The sequence below is a fragment of the Platalea leucorodia genome (genome assembly GCF_965183815.1).
Source record: "Platalea leucorodia genome assembly, chromosome: 4".
Classification (NCBI taxonomy): Eukaryota; Metazoa; Chordata; class Aves; order Pelecaniformes; family Threskiornithidae; genus Platalea; species Platalea leucorodia.
Genome location: NC_138826.1, coordinates 90493187 through 90515487, shown reverse-complemented (window position 1 = coordinate 90515487; position 22301 = coordinate 90493187). Strand labels below are relative to the sequence as shown.

General features: G+C 42.8%; 1 protein-coding gene across 3 annotated transcripts; it reads right to left on the bottom strand.

Annotated features, from left to right (window-relative positions):
• Positions 1-4634: 4634 nt before the first annotated feature.
• KICS2 (KICSTOR subunit 2) lies at positions 4635-21123 on the bottom strand. Of its 3 annotated transcripts, none has more exons than XR_014227880.1 (4): positions 20797-21123; positions 18394-18682; positions 5906-13554; positions 4635-5558 (listed from the first exon to the last, which is right to left on the bottom strand). XR_014227880.1 is itself a non-coding variant. In XM_082309092.1 (4 exons), exons 1-4 carry the CDS (start codon positions 21029-21031, stop codon positions 12738-12740), a joined length of 1263 nt encoding a protein of 420 aa, XP_082165218.1. In that variant the 5' UTR covers positions 21032-21123; the 3' UTR covers positions 4635-12737. The 3 variants fall into 3 exon arrangements, 2 of the variants coding, with proteins under 2 accessions (XP_082165218.1, XP_082165217.1); XM_082309092.1 differs by having other exon boundaries at positions 4635-13554; positions 18394-18530; positions 18609-18682; XM_082309091.1 differs by having other exon boundaries at positions 4635-13554.
• Between the last annotated feature and the right edge of the window lie 1178 nt (positions 21124-22301).

The following is a 22301-nucleotide window of genomic DNA, read 5'->3' as shown; positions in this document are numbered from 1 at the left end:
GGAGGTTTGCTACTCCCAAGGCTTTGGGAAAGTTCCCTAACATCTTTCTTCAGCTACCAGACCTATCAAGTAGGGATAACACTCCCCAAATGTTCTATGGGTATACATTTATTTACATATTTAGGAAGGCTGAAGGTGACAATGTTACAAGCTGAAATCCTCTTTGATGCAGCTCACCGTCAAAACCAGCTCCCTATCAAAACCAGCTCACCATCAAAACCAGTTACCTTCACGCGGATGCAGACTTCTCCTCCCTCCGGGACTTTTTTTGCATTTTAGCAAGCAGTGTTCTGCAGTATGTTCATGGCAGAGCATCGAGAGCACGTCGTCTGTTGCTTGACTTTGTTCACAGAAGGAAAAAGTTTGGGCCACAACACCGATTTCTTTCAGTAGTTATTTGTAGCATGCTGAAACATCTCATTAACTCTCCTTGCCACGTAAAGAAGCAGTGATGTACATACCAGAGGAGTTTTACTGCTGTTTAAAATTGCCTCCACTCATCTACTGACTGTAATAATTTGTTGAACATCTTAGAAAAAATCTCTAGGACAAACACTCACTCATCAGAGCTTCCTATTAAAATATTTGCAACCATTTCATAAAGCCTACTTCTAGCAAGAGAACAAGTTTCTGAACCAATGCTGTCCCTGTAAATAAGCACTTTCCCAAAAGATGAGGGTTTTGACTGTATCCAGTAGAGTTAGTTTAACATCATTGAAAAGTTCTCTCGGTGCTCATAGACCACACATTTACTCATGAGTGGGCTTGCGCGTCCTCTAATCCTGTGAGCAGCCTCCGCTGTAAGAAGTTACTAGCGTGACTTCAAACAGTATCCCTCATCTCAGAGAGCTTCAAAGTTTTTCAGCAGCTGAACACAGTTAAATCCACCTCTCTCAAGATACAGTGACAGATAGTGTGTCTTTCATTTGGGAGGGAGAGGGGAGAGTGTACTCAACAAGTCTGGGCATAAATCTTCTAATCTATACCAGTGTTATTCATGATTTCAAAAGCCAGTTTCCTTTTATCATCAGAAAGACTGATAAGGTAGGAAAAAAAAAAATCACTGTGCTATGAGACTTCTTGAGGTCACTTGCCAAAAATCACTCACAATGATATACCTGCAGAACAACAATGCAGTTTGCAAATCTTCATTCACTGGCATCACCCGATCTGGGGGCCAGCTGAATTCACATCACAGTTTATGCCTGAATAAATATCCAAATAAAGATCCTATGAAGTCTTTCGTACTTCATTTATTTGTAATTGCTCCATGACCGTGGACTTGCATTCACCCAAACAAAAGTAGGCTGAGCAGATCCTAGCAGAGAGCAGGGACTAGCTGGGGAGGTTTTGGATGGCTTCCAGGGCTGATGCAACACCTGAAGAACAAGATGGGCACTGCACAGGCCTCCCACCTTGAGATCGTTTTTTTTGTGCCGATGGGACAACCCAAGCAGGCTCTGGATTTAAGTCCAGCACTTGAAAGATTCAAGCAAGTAAAAGCATAGAATATTTTGTAAGAAAAGCAACAAACAGTAGGAAGACAAGATGATAGAGCAGAGGTGTCACACCTGCAAGATCTTTAATGAGATGGAGCAACATTTTCCCAATATTTTACACAGCTTCTTGTAAAACTAATGACTCTGAGAAACCCGTGTTAAGAAGCCAACCAAGAAGGGCTGCACCAGGTTTGTCTACAGGTCCATGCAGCTCCATACCCCATCTGTAACAGGAACCCCTGGATATATCCACTGAAGTCTGGAAAAACAGGCCCAGCACATGGTGGTACCTCACTGCTTCCCAGCAGCTTGCAGCTGAGAGTTTACCTCACCCAGAAGCTGTATTTTTGTGCTTAAATTAATACATGGGTACCACACAGCCCAGTGAGATTCTGAAAACTTAGTTGCTTAGGTCAATGACTTTAAGATCATTTATAGGCGTAATTACAAAAATGTGAACAAGCAAAAAAATAAAAGAATATCTTTCATAGATGTCTTAGTGATGCTGTAAAAGCTGGACTTCATTTAGAGGAACTAGAACAAGAACTCCAGCGCATGTAGCTGACGGGAGCTCCTCACATCAGCCGCATGCTGAAGTACACAGCAATCAGAGGTTCCTAAAGCAAAAAGGGCTTAAAACATAGCACTGCGATTACTTTCCTAAATCCAAAGCTACACAGCCTCAAGCATAATCCAGATTCCAACCCAGCACTTTACAAGTACAAATCCCAACACAGTTTTGGGCCAATATTGTTCCTATGCTTTCCAGCAATACATACAGTTCTGCTGGCATACACAAGACTTACCTGCTAAAAAGCACAGGACAAAATTGAAAACACTTAGGAAGTATCGGTGCTATTAAGTTGTACACCCCAAAATTCAGATTTTCCGTTTCCCAGACTCCCTGGTGCCTGCAAATGACGGTTTATGAAAGCAGCATCTACACCACTAGTGCTATTTTCAGGCTTCATTTGGAGGTGTACGGTTTAGCACAAAAACTTATGCGTAATGAAGGGTTTAAGGATTTTTAAAAGCAGATTATGAGCAGAATACTTTGTTTTTTAAAAACAGCCATCATCTTGAATCAAGCTGAATCTGAGATTTTTATCCTTACAAAACCAAATGGCTGAATGCGCCCTGCGCTCTAGGAGTTTACTTTCTTGCACAACTGAAAAAACACAGCTGATATAGGTACGCGCTCGGTTTCTATAGGGGTAAACCAGGAGTTACACCAGCCTTCCTAAGGAAAGGACCATTGAAAGCAATACAATTTACATACAATGAACTTGTCCTGTTGATGACCTATATGAAACAAACCCTGGCAAGGAGGGACTGATGCACAGCTCATGAGTAAGGGAAAAAGATTACGCATTGCTCTTAAAGCCCAAGAAGGAGGAGAAAGCAAAGGTAATTTAAATAAAACTGCATCTTTTTAGATGCATTGTCAAAGCAGAACATATATTATTCTGTGCTGAAAGGGAGTATTTGAAGCAAATTTACTTCAGATCAGCTTTAAATTATTTTGTCAAATGGGCACCTAATGTCCTATTGAATTTTATTGTGGGCAGATACAGAGGTGAAGAGCGCACACAAGACAAAGGAAGTGTCTGGAAACAGCCTCACTAACAGAAGTACGTTTTATTAACACCCCTTGTATAATAGCGCACATAATTAGGTTAGGCTTAGCAACTTATGGCTTACCACACCTGTCCTTTACTTTCTAAACGTGAAAGAAAAATTTAGCATTGGGACACAGAAAAGCAGGTAATGGTACGGGAAGGATGGGTACATTCACCGTCTGCTGCGGGTGCAAGCATTTCTATCACGGAAAAAGATACGAGATGGTCAAGTTCAGGGCCCCCCAAAATGGCATCCATCACCCTCCTGCAGGAACCCGACGAAAAATTCTGCTCCATCGCTATGACAACTCGTGCTACATCATTGCCATAGCAACCAGCTGAACATCGTTAGTTTTTAACCACATGCACGGTGGCCAACATGCCAACGAGGAGGAGCCACCACCGTGGCCGGGCTCTTGGCTCTGCCCCACAGCCGGTTCCACCCCAACCCATCTTTGCAGTTTAATCCAACCTCCTTCCACATTTCCCAGCCCCACACCACCATCTGAGCTCCTTGCCACCACGGGCTCTCCAAAACCAAGTCCATCTCATCACCAGAGCACTAATTTTGTGCGTTTTACTGTTGCTTCCCTCCCCCTCTCTGAGTGATTTATCAGGCTAAGATTAAATGCGAGTAGAAAATTTTCATCTTCCTATTGAGTCACTGAAAATCTGTTCTATTAAACCAGCGCACCACAGGGTGGCTTTACGCACCGCATTTGCATCCCACGCACACAGTTGCAATATCAGTTCAAAGGCACCGTCCTGTCCCCTGAAGAGCCATGATTTCGACATCGTCATGGCGAAAGAATGTGTTTACTGCGCACCACCAAAACCCATGCGATCGTCATTTTAATCCGCCAGCTCAGGCTGGGTCGCTGCCTCCCTGGCAGAGTTGTCATCGTGTGCGGTGATGTAAAACAGCAGCAGGGGAAACACACATTAATGCTTTTCAGATCACATCAAAGCCCAAAAGTTCACGACTAGATAACATCTTTCATTCAGCTATCTTCCAACATGGAAGAAGGAAAAATAAATACAATTATTACTAGGTTTTGACCCAGCCTGGGGGCAGGGGGTGAAGCACGGGTGACGCACAAGCTTGGCGGTCAGCACAGAAGGGTACAGCAGGTTTGGAGCAGTTTGTGGCGGGGGTCCCCCTCCCACAGTCCGGGGTCACTGTCCCCACCCGGCTCTTGGGCACCGCAAGCCCACGCCAAGCCCAGTGGATTGACCCTGCACATATCAATCACGCTGAAAGTGCCATGAAATTAGCTTTTATATACAAAACATACATATATAACACCATATAAAATACATATGTAACATATATATACATACAAAAAAAGGTGTAACATAGGGTTATACCATATACCATATATATACACACCATATACTGTATACCATATATATATGTTTATACCGTATATATATATAGTTATATACCACAGTAGCCCTGCGCACATCAGACTATCAAGACCGTCTTACTTTGCATTAGGCTTAAACCCTGGCCTGATGCTCCCTAAATGGGCTTTAACAGTCATTTGATCGTACTGCACTGCCTGAGTAAAAAATCATTTAGTTCTCCCACTGTTTAAGAAGGCAAAAAGAGGAAGGAGGAAGAAAAAAAAAAAAAAAAAAACCAACCCCACCATCTTTTCTAAAATGGAATGCAATTTTAAGTGAACAGGTAGTTTTCAACAGAAAAACCATAAAAGCTTTTTTATTGAATTGCAAAAAACACTGTAAAAAAAGTCCCTCGCAAAGATGAAAAAACATCATTTCATTATTCATATGTACATTACGGTATGAAACTAGATACCTGCTATTGCTGTTTACAGCTGAAACAGAACTACATAAATCACTTGACAGGGAAAAAAGCCAACAAGACTGACTAGAGCAGTAAAACCTATCCCATGTTTATAAACATGCAGGAGAGTATAAATTATTTTATCCTGGACAGAGACTGATTCCAAAATGACTTTTTTTCTTTTTGTATTAACACCACCCTCTAGTGGCAGTTTTTCTGCTTTACTGAAGCAAAAATGCAGTTCAACGTATTGATCTAATGCATTAAGAAATGGTACAAAAATTGCAAACAGCAATTCGCTTACCTGCGCTGAATTTAACGCCCACACTCTGCACTTTCTGAGTCTCTGCAGCTTTGGAAAAAGCCGTATCTGGCTCGTTTCAAGCATAACTTATAAAAATAAGTGCCTAAGAAAATGCTACCAAATAAAGTCCCTATAATGCACAGTTGCAGAATAACCTTCCAGATGGATAAGTTCCTCAGTGCTTGGTGAGCAAATTACAGTCTGAAGCATGAGCCTTATGCTTTTAATATATTATCATCTTATTAGCCCCCTGAAGACGTTTTGGTTGACAGCTTTAAAGATAGATATGGCAAGAACTTGTGACAGTTCATTCTCTGGACTCGCACCTCCTTCTTGGACATACTACAAACTCATCAATAAGGTGGTGGTGGTTTGGTTTTTTTGCTATTCTCTTACAGTTACAGCCAGAAACATCTAGAATGAGCCATTCCTAATCTAGCAGCCATCATTTCAACAAATCATTCCTAACTGGAGACTGGCCTGAGGCACCTAAGGCATATTTAGATACTGAAACCCTTATGTGTTCAGGCATGAGTGGATCTGGGCTATCATTTCAGTCTACAGGGATAGCAAAAAAAAAAAAAAAAAAGGAGATAGTGCCACAAATCCCACTAGGCTGGTCCAAGATTTAGGCCCATCTATTTGTAGACCTAATAGAGAGCGAGTAATGCACAACTTCAGAAATTTGCCTCCTGCTTTTCTCACCGCGAGGTGCAGTCAGCAGGTCAGCCGGCTTGAGGCAGCCGCTGGGTTAGGAAAATTTAGTGTATGAAGTTTTGGAGCCCTCCAAACAAAGCCAGCCTGCACACAGAGTGTAACTTCAGCATGGAAATGGCTGTTCAACCGCATCTAAGTGTATTGAATTTGCAGGCAAAACGGCATAGATAAATTGCTTAGGAGGCTGGGGTGGGGACTTGATTCATCACACTAATTCCCCGCTTCTGTAACAGTAAATGAGGAACAGGCTTTTCCCCAAAACCTATTAGCCGATGACAGCTGAAAGTAATTTGCTCTTGCTCTCTCTGGACAGGGATGCATGAAGAGAAGGGGAAGGTAGCTTTGACTTGGCTTATACATCTTGCCTTCAGCAGAGCTCCAGGCATTTTACTTGGAGGTGAGCTCTGCAAAAAGGCTTCCACACCTAGAATGGGACTTAATCGGCCAACTTGTTAAAATAGTTCAGACAGATTTGCAGCATCAGATTAAAAGCAGAAGGCTAAACCTGTTAGTGCTCCCAGCCCCTCACCCCATCCCTCTGACAAGTCCTGGCATCTCTCAGGGTGGGGACACGGGCCGGCTGTACTGCTGAGAGCAAAGGCAGCCCCAGCTCTCCCACTACTAGTCTCATGTAGAGCCCTCAGGTGAAAAGCATGGTCTCATAACCCAAGTTTTCGCTCTTTAAGTCTTGTATGTTCCTAGAGTTTTACCTCCAGGTGATACGGAGCCTCATGCAGTCCCAGGCAGTCCTTGGAGAAGCATCACTCCCAGTCCCCGAAGAACCAGGCCCAGCAAGTGGACTGGGAGGACACGTCACCCCAGGCTGCAGCAGCCACCCCTGATCCTGCTGAAAGCAGGGCAGTCCTTTTGCTGCTGTCTGCTGTCCACACAGTAGCCCACCGATGACTGCACCCACCCAGAAAACAGATCAGTTTCTCCTCTTCAGGCAGTTTAGTCTCTCATCCCCCATTTGCCAAGAGAATGACCCGGGGCCAGGGAGAGGAAGCCTGCTCCTCACCTGAGAGAGCAGGGAGATGCCTGGAGGCTCTGCTGAACATCTGCGTAAACATGCCGAGGAGGGAGATGTTGACTTGGATTCCCCTGGTCAAAAGCAACGTTGAAGCTGGGTATGACGTTTTACTAAGTAAATGCTTAAGAGACGATCGGGCTATTGCGTACTGTGAGAGACAATGTTTCCCCTGCTGGTGTCCCCAGAGAGAACTAACTCCAAGACAAAATCAAAGGCTGGGAATTCGTTTAACACTGACACCCCAGCCTCCCTTAGCATCTCTCGCTGGCCCTCATTTTGCCTCTGGCCACTATGAATGAGGACCTCATCATCCTCCCCACGGGAAACTTAAAGGTCTTGGCTCAAGGTTGTGCATCCCAGTACAGGATCATGGCAATGCTGGCTCTTTGTGTCTCTAACCTGAGGAATTCAACTGGCACACACTAAAAAACCTCTCAGTACTTTTGTAGCAAGTGACACATACACCACAGAGCCAAAAATTTAGTGCCACTAAATATTTTATCTGATCAGCAGCGAGCCGCACAAATAAAGCATGACATTGCACTGCTCTGAAGCTTCGGATATTAACTCGTAACATCGTAGCAGCATATCCCAGCGAATAATGGGATACAGCGAAGCCTGTTTTAATCATCTGCCCCAAACCAGCTGCTTTGCCAAGATTGTTGATACCTAAAGATTGAACACCGCCATCCTGGAAATAGCGTAGTTATTTTAAAGTAGTCACATAAAACCAGCAGCTGCAACTACAGGCGGGGTCTAGTGCAGCTTTTGCAGGATATAAAATTTATATAGATTGCTGTGAAATTAGGTCAGCAATGCAGAGGGGCCAACGAAAACCTTCTGCTCACGGTCCGTCTGCATTGCAGTCCTTTTGCGTCCGTTTTCTCCCTGCCTGTCTTTCTCAGAGCTGTCATCTGCCCCGGGCCACCTCGTAGTGACTTGCCTCCTCTTCTCCTGCACTTTGCTATTCTTACCGCTGCCGTGTACAGCTAGGGCACGGCCAGGGCCCAGCTGCAAGGTGGAGAGCTCTGTTATTCTACCACAAACCCAGTAGCTGCAATGCCAGGTGAAAAGAGTGCACTGAACTCAAAGAGGCAAACTCTCCCAGAAAAGCTCCATAGCGTTTACAAAAACGTCAGGCAAGGTGTTGAAACCACGCATGCACAGAAGAGGAAAAGAGGCAGTTCCTGGAGGAAAATGATTGAGTACTTAAACGATTTCATGGCAAAAGAATCCATTACCTTTATCCTCCAAAGGAGACTAAGTCAGTCCTTCACTAGCAGGAAAATGAAATCAAAGTCCAATTCCAACTTGCATTTGACTTCTTTATTTCGTGTGCCTGCTCTGCGAAGCATTAGGCTATTGCTGTCCTTTGTCATCGTTCTCATTTCCAGAGCCTCTCCTGCTTTTCCCATACACGGCTCCTGCCTCGACACGAGCGCAGCCCGAAGGCCGTCCCTGCTGAGCAGCACAACGCTTGTCCCCAGCAGGCAGGACGCTGACTGACTGCTCTGGAGGCAAACAAGCAGTGCTTGGCCTCGGCTGCCTCCACCCCGGCAGGGCTGGCTTACACCTCTGGGAGTCTGAAAACGGGACTTCTGGAGAAAACAGGGCAGAAACACCAAAGTTTCAGCCAAGCTAGTTAGCTTAGTGCCAGCGCTTCTGGAAGCAATCACAGAGCTAACCGCAAGCCCAGGGCCAGCCATGCTGTGTGGCACTCTTCTTACTACAAGATGAGGGGCTGCAGATATTGTGACCAAAAAAACAGGACTTGAGGAATGAAGCATAGCACATGGCTGATTTTCCTAAGGAAAGTGGGGTTACAAGAAGATCGGGACCCAGTCTAGTAAAACGCAGCAGGCTGACCTGCGGCAGCAGGCGTCACAGACAGGTACGCGAGGAAGCCTCAGGCAACTGATGTCAAACAAAGAACAACCACTAGGACGATCACAACTATCCCAAAAAGCTCATACATGATGAGTGGACCAGAGCAATAATTAACTGGGAGAGTGCCATAAAATTATTTCCACCTATAGCACAGACTTTTTTTTTAAATTCATTAGACGAACACTGAGTGTTAGTATTCAAATAGATACCAGGAATTTACGTTGCTTTTAGATCATTAAAACCTGAATGTTATGTGCACTGTGCATGTATTGCAGTCCTTTGCAGCACAATACAAAATATGTTAATAGTTTCCACTCCCTGTGTTACGTCTTCATGCAAAGGGGGGAGAAAAGGAAAGATGTTTTATTCAAGAAAAAAACCCAAACACCACATGTAAAAGAAAACATCTTACAAGACATAAATATAAAATATGTAAGAGATCTGAGAATACATTTGATATCATATTCACTTCCAGGCAAAGGATACTTAATTAAACGTCCTGCCAAAATCCGCATGGACTCAAGTAAGTGAGGAGGTACATGAAATGTGCTACAAGCTAAGCTTCCACACTGCTATTCTATGCAATCTGAGTGGTACCAAGAATATCAAATTGCAGTACCCGTTTTAAAAACTTTTAAATATGTCTGGAAGCATTGGCTTTCGTTATGTTGTCATAAACATCTTTACACCTTACATTTAAAGCAGTCATTTATACAAAATTTTTAAAGTACATTAGTACATTCAATCTTGCTTAGCTAAATTGGTGGAGAGGAAAAGCTGGCCGACAGGTTATCACCCAGCTCGGCAAAAGTGCATTTGTTCTCCAATTCTTATGGTAGAGAGACTGATCAATCTTTCCAGTACTGAAGTTAATAATGAATGTATTTTTTCCAGTTACTGAGTTTCTGGTCACCTTTACTTACTCCACATATATGTTTTCCCCCCTTAATTATGCAGGTTTTCATTATGCCCTAGCCGATTTTACATCACAGAGAACTCATTTGTCATTTCAAATGTAAACTCCTCAAAGCATCAAATAAGAAACTGTGCTGTAAGTCTGCGTGAAGCTAACAAATCTGCAAATATTTATTCCTCACACACATACTCACACCCCACACACACTTAGTTTTTGGTCATAGCACGCCTTAACTCTGCAAAACTATTTGATATCTATTCTAGTGCAGTTACCTCTCTTCAGCTTCACCCCTGCAGCTTTTATCCAAGCCACTTCCTATGGCTTGGATTTCCTGCTCCCCACCTCGTATTAACTTAAGGCTGAGATCTTGCAAGGAGAGCTTCAGGGACAGGACTCTGAAACCCAGAGACAGCTCCACAAAAGTTTCTCTCTCCAGCACCCAGTTCTCTCCAACTGTTTGTCTGCACCTCTCTCCCATTCCCTCCATTCTCACACCATGGGAGAGTGATGGTTATGGGTCCCTTTGGTTCTTCATCAGTCTAAATATGCAGAAATTCTTACCCACAAGTCGGACGGCACCTCTGGCTGCTTCCCCAAGAGCCTCTAGAGAAAACTGCAGCAAACAACTCCACCACTGGCAAGGGACAAAGCAAGTCTCACCTCCTCTTCCACAGAAACATCACCTAGCATCCCTTCCCAGAGACACTACTTGCCAAAAACAGTGGCAGGAGCATGCAGCAAACCACCAGGTCTGCCAGAGTTGTCTCCTTTTCCTCTCCCCACAAAAACCACCGGGAATGGCCTCCAGCCATTTCAGAACGATAAAAGCTGATGGTCTGCTACAAAGGGCAGCAGATTTCTCCTTCACGAGCTCTTTCTTCCAACGTGCCCCCTGCAACTCAGAAATGAGCAAGGTGTCTGTACCCACAGGCGGTCTCTTCCCCCAGCCTCCTCTCCCCCTTCCCACAGACAGCTAGTACAACGGGAAAATACTGAGGCAGACAGAATTTGTGCAACACTTTATTACACTGCTGAAGACTGGGAATCGGTTCTGGTGACAGCCTCTTTTCTGGTACTCAGGCTGAGGAAGTCAATAGTACAACGCTATTACAAGGTCACTGTCCCACAGAGGGAAGCACACAAACTCTCAATACTGTCATTTGCAACTTTGTCCTGTTAAAAGGGCAATTCAAGCTGCAAAGTGTAATGCTGTAACAGCCAGGTGTCCTCCAGTTGCTAGTATATTTGCAACTCCTGTTATCTTCCAACAACAAAGAACAGTCTCTAAACTTCTGAGAGTGATACTGCAATCAGACTAAGACTTCAGGTGAAAGGCAGTAGCACAGATATTCACAACAGACAAACATATAATTGTAGAAAAGCATGGAAGGCTCTATTTGGCACAAAGTGGAAAGTCAGAGCTTACATTTCAAGAACAGAACATGCTTACGTGATTGTAAAGAAATCGGTACTTGCAGTAAGAGGCAAGACAAGTTACCATAACCTTTTGTGGGAGAGAAAGGGAATCAGTAAAAGCCACGTCTGCAATGGTAGATTTTATATTTCAGTCTTAACAGAAACCAACATTTTGACTTAAACTCCCTTTTAAAACAAACCTGATGATGTTATACCTTACACAGCGTCAGCTAAGGACCTAACTTTACTACACTTACATACATCATACAGCAGACCCGTATCACTCTTCCTGAATCCCCATGAAAGTGCCTGCACAAGTGCATAGCTAATGGTCAGAAGAATCATGCAATATAAGGCTACAGGTACAGCCATATTGACCCTTTTCTTGTATTCGGAAATATTGATTTCCAAAATAAAGCACTTCCAGGGTAACTAGAAAACATATTTTTTTTCCAAACCTGGAGCCTAGAAGTTAGTGGTGAAGGAGACATTTTAGAATGAGGTAAACATACTGCATAGGCTAGATATTTAAATCCAAATTCCAAAAGTGATTTGGCTTAATTGTGACATTATTTAAAACTGAACAGAAAGAAAAAAAACATATACTTATAAAAACCTGAAAACAAATCCAAGTTGACCCTAACAGCAAATTAGAAAATAACTCATTTACAGTGGGCATTTCCTACTGCCTTTTTCTTTTTTTTTAAAGTAACCAGACAGAAGCACAATTTGAAAAGAGCTTTGCTGCTTTTTCCATGGAGCTGTTCTTTCTAGAATACCTGCTCAACCTCAGCTTGCCTCCTGCAGTTAACCCGAGCCAAGACTGGTACTGGACACAGAATGTCACAACACTCCAGTGAATACTGGCCTTCCAGCCCACGCCGCAGCTTTTCTCGCCCCAGCCTGCGTTCTGGAGCAATGACAAAGCTTTATGACAGAGGGTGTTCAGAATAGAGAGTGGTGCTGAACAGAGAGTGTCAGAGACCTCAATTATCATTTTAAACCATTTGAAAACTAAGTTATAATTAACAATGGTGCCTTTTGCGATTCTTATATTTTTATTTAAAATTTGTTCTCGCAGGTTCATTTTTTTTAATATTCCCTTGTATCAGTGTGTAGTTCCCAGAAATAATTTGTCAGGCAATGCAGTTTTCTGAAAAGATAGTATCTTCCATTCTCACCACATTTTCAATAAACTCTGTAGAAGTCAGTTAATGATCAGACTAAGATAAAGTGCATATATTCCTTTCTGATACAGGCAACAAAGTTGTGGACTGAAAAAATAAATCTTACTGAAACCACACCAAAAAAAAAAATCCTACTGTGGACGTTTAGCACCCCACAATTAAGTTATCCCACTGAGTGCTGCCCAAAAATACTTTTCTTCAAGTGTCTGTTAGCTTAAAAAAAAAAGGAACTTATAACATTAAAAATAATGGTTCCTTTTTAATTAGACTCTGAGAACTGTGAATTTATCTAATCATTGAAAGCTACAGCTCCCCCAAGGCTGGCATTGACAACTTGTAAGTAGTTTGTATTTTACCCTTTGGATCCAGGCTTCAAGCTTGCAAAAGCTTTGGAGTTCTTAAGGGAATGTGAAATTTCATTGAGAAAAGAAATAAAATGATAGTCCCTTTCTGACTTCTTGGACTCAAAAATAACTACAATGGTAAAGTGAGGTTCGGGGCGAGTCAGAAAGTACGTGCTTTGGACTTTGTCGTCGTAGAAGTGAACAACCTTCTCCAAACTGTTGAGGTCAGAGGTCCTATCAGTCATAATCATGATTACATTGGGCCAGTGCATAACAGGCCTGTCGCTGGGCAGAGACACCACTGCAGGGTACTGATCCACTCCTTTGGGGGCTTCCCTGTAAGAATGGGGATGATGATAACCATGTCCCTGAAAACTCTCTGATCCACGATTGTCAAAAATTAAGGAAACATTGACGGCGTCATACTTCCGGATGAAGCTGGAAATTTTCCCAAAGTAATCAGGATTTGTTTTAGCAGTCAAAGTTTTCATTTCAGATGCTGTTGTTTGTCGACTAAGGGCCTCGTGAAAGTAAAAGCTAAACTTGGCAAGGAGAATGTTTTTGAGCTTCATGAGCCAGAGGAAGAGGTGCGGAGGTTGTACGGCCTTCTGAGACTGCCCTCCAAACAGATGCTTCTTGGTCTCTCGCTGTTTCTCAAAAATTTGGCCCCAAGTCTGTAGTTTTGTGTGAGCAGTGTGCAAGTTGACCAGGGATGGAAGGAACTTCCACTCTGAGATCTGAGCCTGAGCCTTTAAGAGATGTGCAAGCACATCTACTTCCAGCTGGAAACTGCTTTCAAGAGGACTGAGGATTGGATGATGAAACCTAGAAAACATAACATTATCCAAGACATGAGAACTGCTGTACACAACAGTGAAATAATCAGAGAGTGTTTGTCAATTCACAGACAGAAGACCAAATATCAATGCAGAGTAAAGGGTAAACCAAAAAACAACCTTGTTAATTTAACAACCTCGTTAATTTTTAAAAACTGTTCTTTTAACATAATTAGGGCAGATATTTTTAATGAGCATACAGCACTTCTTATTTGAAAAAAAAAAACAAAGACAAAAAACAAAAAACCCCCCCTGACAGACATTTCTCTATCAAAGCAAGGGAGTTACATTTGATAAGTTCAACAATAATCACAGTTTATCTTGATCTATGAACTACTATAGTACCATTTCTCTTTAGTTTCAGGTGGTTTTCTTCCAATTTAAAAATCCCTTCTAGTGGTAAAATATGTCTTGATAGCTCTGGAATAGCAGTAAGACATTAAGTTAAATCAAAGGAGTTATGTTATAAATTTGCTGTTTGTACAGGAAAGCTATGAGGAAGCCAAGCTGAGCTTTTTATTTTTTTTTTTTTAAACTCACAATTAAATTGTGATGGGAAATTAGTCAATGGAACCATGATTAACTGTATTTACCAATGAACCAGGTCTCAAACTCCAAACCCTGGTGTACTAAAAATGATGAAGGGGAAAAACATTTGGCAGAATTTCATCATATCACAATGAAGACACTGTGACAACTAGTTTCTCTCATTAAAAATTCAGGTCAAAATCAACTCTCAATGTAACAGATGTTTAAAAAAATAACAAAAAACCCAAACCACTTCATTTACCAGTTAGACGTGCCACTGCACATCTTAATCACAAGAGTGATCCTACTACTAGAACAAATCTCAATGAAATGCAATTTTATAGATCCATTCTGTAGCTTTCTCTTCTCACTTTATTTTTTCTAAACATCAGGAAAAAAAGACAGATTCAGCCTACCTCCCTTCCCTTGATACTCAAACTACTTGCAAATTTATAACATCATAATTGATAGATACATACTTAATTCAAACTGTGCAAAACTGTTCCAGTTGCAAAAGCTAAATACTTAACTTTAGAAAGAATGAGTCTTCAGCAAAGACAAAAGTGGCCTTTTTAGTAAATGTGTTCGCTAATAGGCATTTAGGACTCCTAAAGAGGTCTCCAACAAAGAACAACCAATAGTTCAAAGACAAGACTTGATGAGGTTTCCACTTAAGACAAGATAGATTTATCCCCTCACTTCAGAAAAATATCCTGGGTCTTGTTATTGCTTTAAAACAAAGAAGTTTATACTGAATCCTTCCAACCTGTAACGGCTCATCTTCAGACAAAGTGGAAGTGACTCCATTATTCACCTGAGTTTCCAGGACACAATACATATAATCAATTTTGGAAACACTTGGTTCAAAACCAAGACACTTAATCTTATTGTGGACCAGAAGAGAGAATGAGAATTTTAGGCTTTTCATCCCCTCTCCCTTCACTATTTTTTCTTTGATTTTCCATCAAGCTCTTGCCAAAACATTAATTCTTAGGCTTGTGAAAATTGTCTACAATTTTATATCGCTATTTTTAAGCGTCTCTTTTTTTTTTTTGACAGCCACAATACACATCTTGAAAGGATTTGCTACTAAGATGCAAGTCCAAATTTATTTGAAGAAAATGAAATGATGAATATCATAAATCAGTTGATGCACCATGTTCTGCAAACAGGCTAGGTTGGGTGACCAGCCACCTTCTGTACACAGTACATGTCAGCAATCATCATATCTACCTGCTATAGCAGAGATACAGTGATTACTGGCTACTTTGGTGAGCTGAGAAGTCCAGAGTATATTTACATTTCTTTGAACAAACAAGAGTCAATTAAAAATAATATTCTGCTAACAGTCAACATTATATATTTCCAATGGTTTTGGTATTCAGCAGAAAAATGGGTTTGTTGCCATGTATTAGAAAGGGGGAAAAAAAAAAGCATTATGCAACATTATTTATTCCAAATATTCCCATCAAGTGCACAGTGTATTCAATACACCTGCAGTCAGACCAAGAAGGTTATTCTTCATCCTTAAAAGCAATTAAAAAATTCCTACTAATACAGCACTGCCAAATCTCCTGGATGAACATTATAACGTACAGCTTCCCACTTCTACTTTGCTTCATGGCTCTTAGCTATTTTCATGTTTCACTGCACAGCAGGATTGGCGAAACTGTTTTAATCCAAAAATACACACCTCAGCCACAGCCGAGAAGCTTGATATGGTTGCAGAGTAAACTAACAGGTTACGTACTCAGTATATCAGCTGCAATTAACTTTCGTAACACAGAAGCATCTGACTGAGCTCAGTATCACGTAAGCCAGACAGGTTTTTACAATATTTCAATAAGCCAGAGTGTTAAGAACTTAAAAACACATTGGAACATTGATTTCTGCCCCCCCCCCCAATCATTCTCAAAAGCAGAGGGATTCTACAGTTTTGTTTTGCAGACTATAAAGAAGCCTCATTTTTCTACAGCTTTTTTTTTTTCCTTCCATAGATGACACATGCATGCATGTATTTACAAAATGCTGACTAGATGAAAAACATTTAACACTTAAAAATAATTCCATCAGAATAGGTTTACTAGTTACTTATTCATTTTATACTAAGCTTTTAAAGGATCCTGCTTCTGATGCTGTTTTAATTATTTCAGTTAAGAGCCCACCCAAATCAACAGTTTCAGGAAAGTTACTTCTCCAGCTGTATTCTATAGAAAAACAGAGAGGAAAATATCTAGTATTGGCTGTGTACAAGTCAGCAATAAGTAGGAAGAAAATAGCTTTAAACTGTTCAAGAGTTAATGATTTTTCAGATACAGACAATATGACTTGACTGTTGACAGTCAATTAATTCCGTCATTCCTTTACCAGCAAGCACTTATTTGCTCTACAATTATCTGAACAGCTATTTTTAGATGTAAAAGAAAGAAACCAAGGCCAGAACCCATCTACAGAAGAGATGCCCTGTCTGGCCTTAGCACAGTTAGCTGAAATAATGGCAGACATCCTCAACTACAAATGCGGAATATATTGACAGAGGGAAGAGACTGGGTAAGGATGAGTTTATTTGACCTTTCACCTGAGAGGGTCAACAGACTGTAAAAGAGAAATGCCTTCCAGCCAGCACACATCAGCACAACAGCCCCCAGAAACTGATCTGAGATATGAAGAAACTAAAGGAAGGACTAAAGGAAGATATCATTATCCCCACTTTTTTCAGAAATATTCTGTACGTGACTGGGGAGGACAACACAGCAGCTACTGAGTTAGTTCCAACAGCACCTTAGAATGTCTCCATCTTAGAGACTGCTCATTAACGCAAAGCAAGATCAGCAGTATTTTTTCCCAGGGAGAGACTGCTTATTTTTTTAAAGAGGTTATAATAATGCCTTAGAAGTACAGACGTGTCACTGAAATTTATTTAAATAGCGTAGTAAAGCATTTCATATATAACAATCCCCAGTCACTTTGTCCAAGTATCAGTTTTGGTTTTCAGATTTTTAACAGTGCCACTGACTCAGCACATGCTCAGAACACATGGCAATGGTTAATGTACAACATAAATCAACTTTAAAAAAAAAAAACAAACACAAAAACCCAAACTTACCTAACTTTACTCTTTTAATGTTTATTGCACCAAGGAAAAAATATGTAAGTTTCATTTTTCATTGGACTAACAGCCCTGATATTGTAAGAGTTCACAAACAAAGAACTGCAAAACAATCACTAGTAAGATCATATAGACTAGTTTTGATTTTCAAACAGCAAAATTGCGTAGCAATTTGCCTAAGTTATTCCTAAAAAAATAAGGGAGTCAGCTGCAATGCTTAGATTTGGAATGTCAGAAAGCAGCACTGAATTATTCTGATTTTTCCTAGGTGTACACTTTAAAAATTGTAACTGAAAAAAGTAAGACCTCAGAATATTCTCCCCAAATGTTGTCTTAGACACTATTTCACTAACACAGACTTCAAAAAATCCAACTACATTTGAAAGTTATCTTCCTACAATGGCTACCTTGTTTTGCTTTAAAATAAAAGAGCTAGAATTTGAGTCTGTTGACAAGCGTTCAAAAATTCTCTCTTTTTTAAACTGCCATCACTTTCAAGGCTCACATGTGTTATATGTGAAATACTCATCCCAGAGTCATTTAGAAACATCCTGGGATTCTTGTAACAGGAACTATTAGATGTTAACTTCAAGAAACCACAATGACAGGGACCAAAGACTCAGAGGTGCTCCTTCTACTGGCTCTAATACTTCTCAAGAGAAGTGACAACAGAGCACCATAAAACCCTACTTGGTAGACCAAATAGCGATGGTGCAGCTTTTAGAATTAAGCAGACATACATTCTAGTCTGAAGTAAAATTGTCACACAAATATCTGTTTTATTTGCATATCAATTTTACTGAAGTCCATATGCAATTAAGTCTTGTTTCCCCTCCACTCCTAACGAAGAAGTGCAAGAAGTCTTACATCTTTTATACGGAAAATGACCCTTCCTCTCTGCTGAACATGAACATGCAAAGTATTAATTAAGGAATAGGGAAGATGGCTCCTAGAACATGATGAGCAGAAACGCTCTCCCTTTTTTATTTTTCTTCTTCAGAGGAGTCATATTTTGAGACTTCGCGTGTCTGATGCTGCTGACCAACACCGACTTCATGCACGAATTCATGCAAGGGGCTGTGCTGCTCAGCAATCAAAGGACAGCAAAGTTTTTAGGCTTGCTTTGAACCTCAACATAATTTATTACAAATCATGTGTCCAAGTACTTACTGCCAGCAAATAAACACTGACCTTGAGCTGTATTTCTTTAAGATGGATTCCAAAATGTTTACCAGTTCCTCAGAGTTAATGAACTTTTGGGTGCTGAGCGTGTACATTTTTTCATAGAAGTCAGCAATTTCCATCCGAGCCTGAACAAAAAAACAGAGCTGTTCAGACAGGTGAGAAAGCAGCTCTTCCAAGTGAGGAGCTGTTCCTCCTAGTGCATTGCGACCCGTCGCCACCACCTTCTTCAGCTCATTATGCAGAGATGTGTAGATGGTTCGGATGGAGTCCTTTCGGCTGAAGAATGACTGACCACCTGTTCAGATAAATATGGAGGTATTACCAAAATCCAGGGACAGCAAAGATAGACAGCAATACTGGAAAATTGTATATAACCATGTTTGTTTTCCCCTAGGTGTTCCTAAGTGTTGTTTGATCACAGTATTTTTTTTTTTTACTCAAGAAACAAATTTCAGTGTATTATTTTGCAAGTAACTGAATTACACATAGCATATATCGGCAGTATTTTATGTAATTTCATGCAAGTTACACTTGTCCCAATTCACATCTCAGCAGCCAACAACTGCTGCAAAACTTCAACTCTCTCACATCTGCCTCAGTTATGGCGTGACCTCTCAGAAAACAAGGGTTCAGTTAAATTTACTACTATGATACATGACCTGGAAATACTGTTATCTGTGGAAGTCAGAAGAATCAAGTCATGAAATTTTAATAGCCTCCACTCCTATTAATAACACTAGATCTTTTCAAGAGAATTCCCCTAAGAATAGCTCTTCAATCATGAAGCACTCAAATTTGCAAAGCAACCTTTAAATGGGAACCATGTGACATTTGCGCATGCAAACCAAATGTTTCCAGTCCCTACACAATCTTAATGTAAACTAGCATTCAAAGGTAAAACAATCACAGTTTATCTCAGTGAGACCATGGTGCAGGTTAATCCATAACTAAAACTGGGCAGGGGGGAAGGGGGGAGGAAAGAAGTCTGTGCTTCTCTCTACTTGCTAAACACTATGAGGAATTTAAAAAAGAAAAAAAGACAAAAGTAGAGGGTCAAAGTAAAAGATATTTAACTTTGATGCTACCAAAAGACTGTACAAAGGTACGAACCTTACTTCATAATTTCTATTTACAAACAGCCTTATGTGCCACTGCAGCATTCGACAGCTGCAGCAGAGCAAGGATCACAGGGACTGAATCTGCAGAACTTTTAAAGAGATTCCAAATTTAGGTTCCACTTTGAAACTGCTTATAAATTTTGTAGTGGTGGATAGTCCTTTTCACATCCATTTTACACATATAATGTTCAAAAGCGACCTTAGCAATTTGAGGCAGAAAGGCAGAGAATTGGTTATCATGGTGAAATAGCTACCTTCCTAAGCCAAGAGTTGCCCCCAAGTCATGGACAGGATGAAGAATCATCTATTTGTTATTCATGAAGTGTACAAACAAACAAAACTTTGTCCCTTCTGTTGTCAACATTATCCTTTCTGCAAGCACCAAATTCACTTTTTAAAGTCAGCCTTATAGACAGAGCTTTGTCTGTAAAGATCTTATAGAATAGTTCCAAGTCACTACTTAAACACCAAAGCAGAATTCTCTTGATACTTTACTGCATTACACATCAGACATATCCCTTGATCCATTTTCTATGCCAGTCTGCAGTTCAAAGACAAAATAAGCAGCTTTGCCCAGAGGGCAACATGATGACAGCTCATTCTGTGCCAGTTTGGGATTTTTCTATTCACACACTGAGAGAGCAAGAAGCAGCCAAGATTGTGGCCTAAACTTCCCGAGATCCTGCAGAGTCTACATGAATAACAACTTTTAGGAGGCTATCTCCATCCCCGAGTACTTACACATATGCAGCTCTAACATTAGGCCCTGAAACTGACATGAAAAAGCTTTAACCCTTTGGTCACCCCACTGAGCTCACCTTTGCCAGAATCTCAGCCAGAGCATCCCAGTACAGAAACACCTCTGGCTATATCTTGGGAACAGCAGGTAGATAGCCAATAAAGAGATGTACCTATTCGCACAGCCACTGTGCCACCTACACTCCTATTTATTCTTTAGGGGTAGCCCAAACGGCAGAGCCGATTTCTCACTGGGCCCACGAACACTTGCTGACCCAGCACCTGTGTTTCAGACACGCAGCTCAGCGAGGCCAGGGTCCTCAGGTACCTAGCGCTGTGCAACTGCCGGCTGACAGATCACCCGGTAGGGCTACGGCAGCCGCCCCTTCCCTACCGCGCTGCCGACACCCGCGGAGCTAAACGCGGGGCAGGCCGTGAGCGGGCCGGGGCCTCGGGCCTGAGCGAGGGGCGGCCCGGAGCGCGGGCCCGAGGGGCGGGGGAGCGGAGAGGGATCCCTCCCCCCGGGACGCGAGGGGCGGCGGCCGGGCGGTACCTAGCTTCTGGCCCAGGAAGGTCATGCTGTGGTAGGCCTTCTCGGCGGCGGCCAGGTGCGCCAGCCCGGCCAGCAGGGCCAGCCAGCTGGCCCCCGCGCTCTTGTTGGCCTCCCGCTCCTTCTCCACATTGTCCTTGGCCTTGTCGTAGGAGAAGATGCCCAGGTGGGAGAAGAAGGTCTCCAGCACGGCCTGCTCCACCGGCACCGGCGCGCCCAGCGGGATCGACTCCCCCATCCCGCCCGGCGGTGCCGCCGCCTCCACAACGGCCGCTACTTCCGGGTCCGGCACCGCGGCCGCGTGAGGGAAGAAGCTCGCGCCGCCTCCCCTCACGCGCCTGCCCTTGTCACGTGAGAAGCGAGGCGGGGAGGAGCCTGCTCCTGGTCACGTGACGGGCGGGGGCTCGCAGTCTCCGTTTAACGGCCGGGCGGTTGCCGCGCGCGGGGCCGTTTGGCCTCGTCACGGAGGCTCCGTGGAGCGACGCCATAAGCGTGGGGCGTTCCAGCGGCGGCGTCACTCAGGCAGCCTGGAAGCCCCGAGCCCGAGGGGCGCCAAAGCCAGCGGGCAGACACCGTCTTTGACTTCCTGGCCGGGGGTGGGCCGGTTCCGCAGGGCACGCTGGTGCTGCCCGCTGTAACCAGCCCTCCTCCGCCCCGCCGCGTGGGCTTTTATGAAGCTTAAATCTGAAGCCCATTTTCATGCTAAATTGTTTTTTCAATCAAAAAGTTCCAAAATAGAAGGTCTTGCAGGCAACCTTGTTCCCACCCTTTGGCCTTACCCTGCTGGGACTCCACAGGACCCTCCCACTTGTCCAAACTTTTTGTTTACAGTTTCCTCTCCCTTGCGACCGGGAGATCACGAATTGCCCAAATTAATCCCCTTATTTTTCAGGCCGTGCTTCGGGCAGATGAGCTGCCTGAACCGATTCACCGCGGGGGTGATGAGGAGGAGGGCAGGGCTGAGCCACGGCGGCACCAGGCCGCGGAAGGGGGGCTGTTGTGGCAGCACCGACTGGTCCAACTCTGGCGGCACGGCCGCCCCCCTCGCACCGAGCCAGGCTCTCGCTTGACATCCAGCAGGCAGTTCCTCGCCTGGTTGAGATGCAGCTCTCCAGCTACTCGAAACTAAAACATTCCCAGTTTCCTCTCTGGACAGTATTTCCCTGCGCTCTACTCGCACCTGCATTTGTTTTTAAGCTGACATCTAGGCAAAACACAGCACCAGCTCTCTAACTCTGGGCAAGACCGGTGTGCTAATGAAACTAGCTGCCTCCCTCTTGTCCAGCAAACACTCAAAACACATTGCAATTTATAATAGGCACCAGATGCAAAAAATGGCTTTAGGTGTGAAGCAGCCTTTTTAATTCCCCTTAACTACACCGTATCTGCAACGCATTTTTTTTACTGTGGCATTATATTGTAAATGGGGCTTTGGATATAAAAATTAATTTTCATCAGAAGAATTGGTCTAATATCAGAAGTAAGTCTGCCAAGCCCTTCGTCACTTT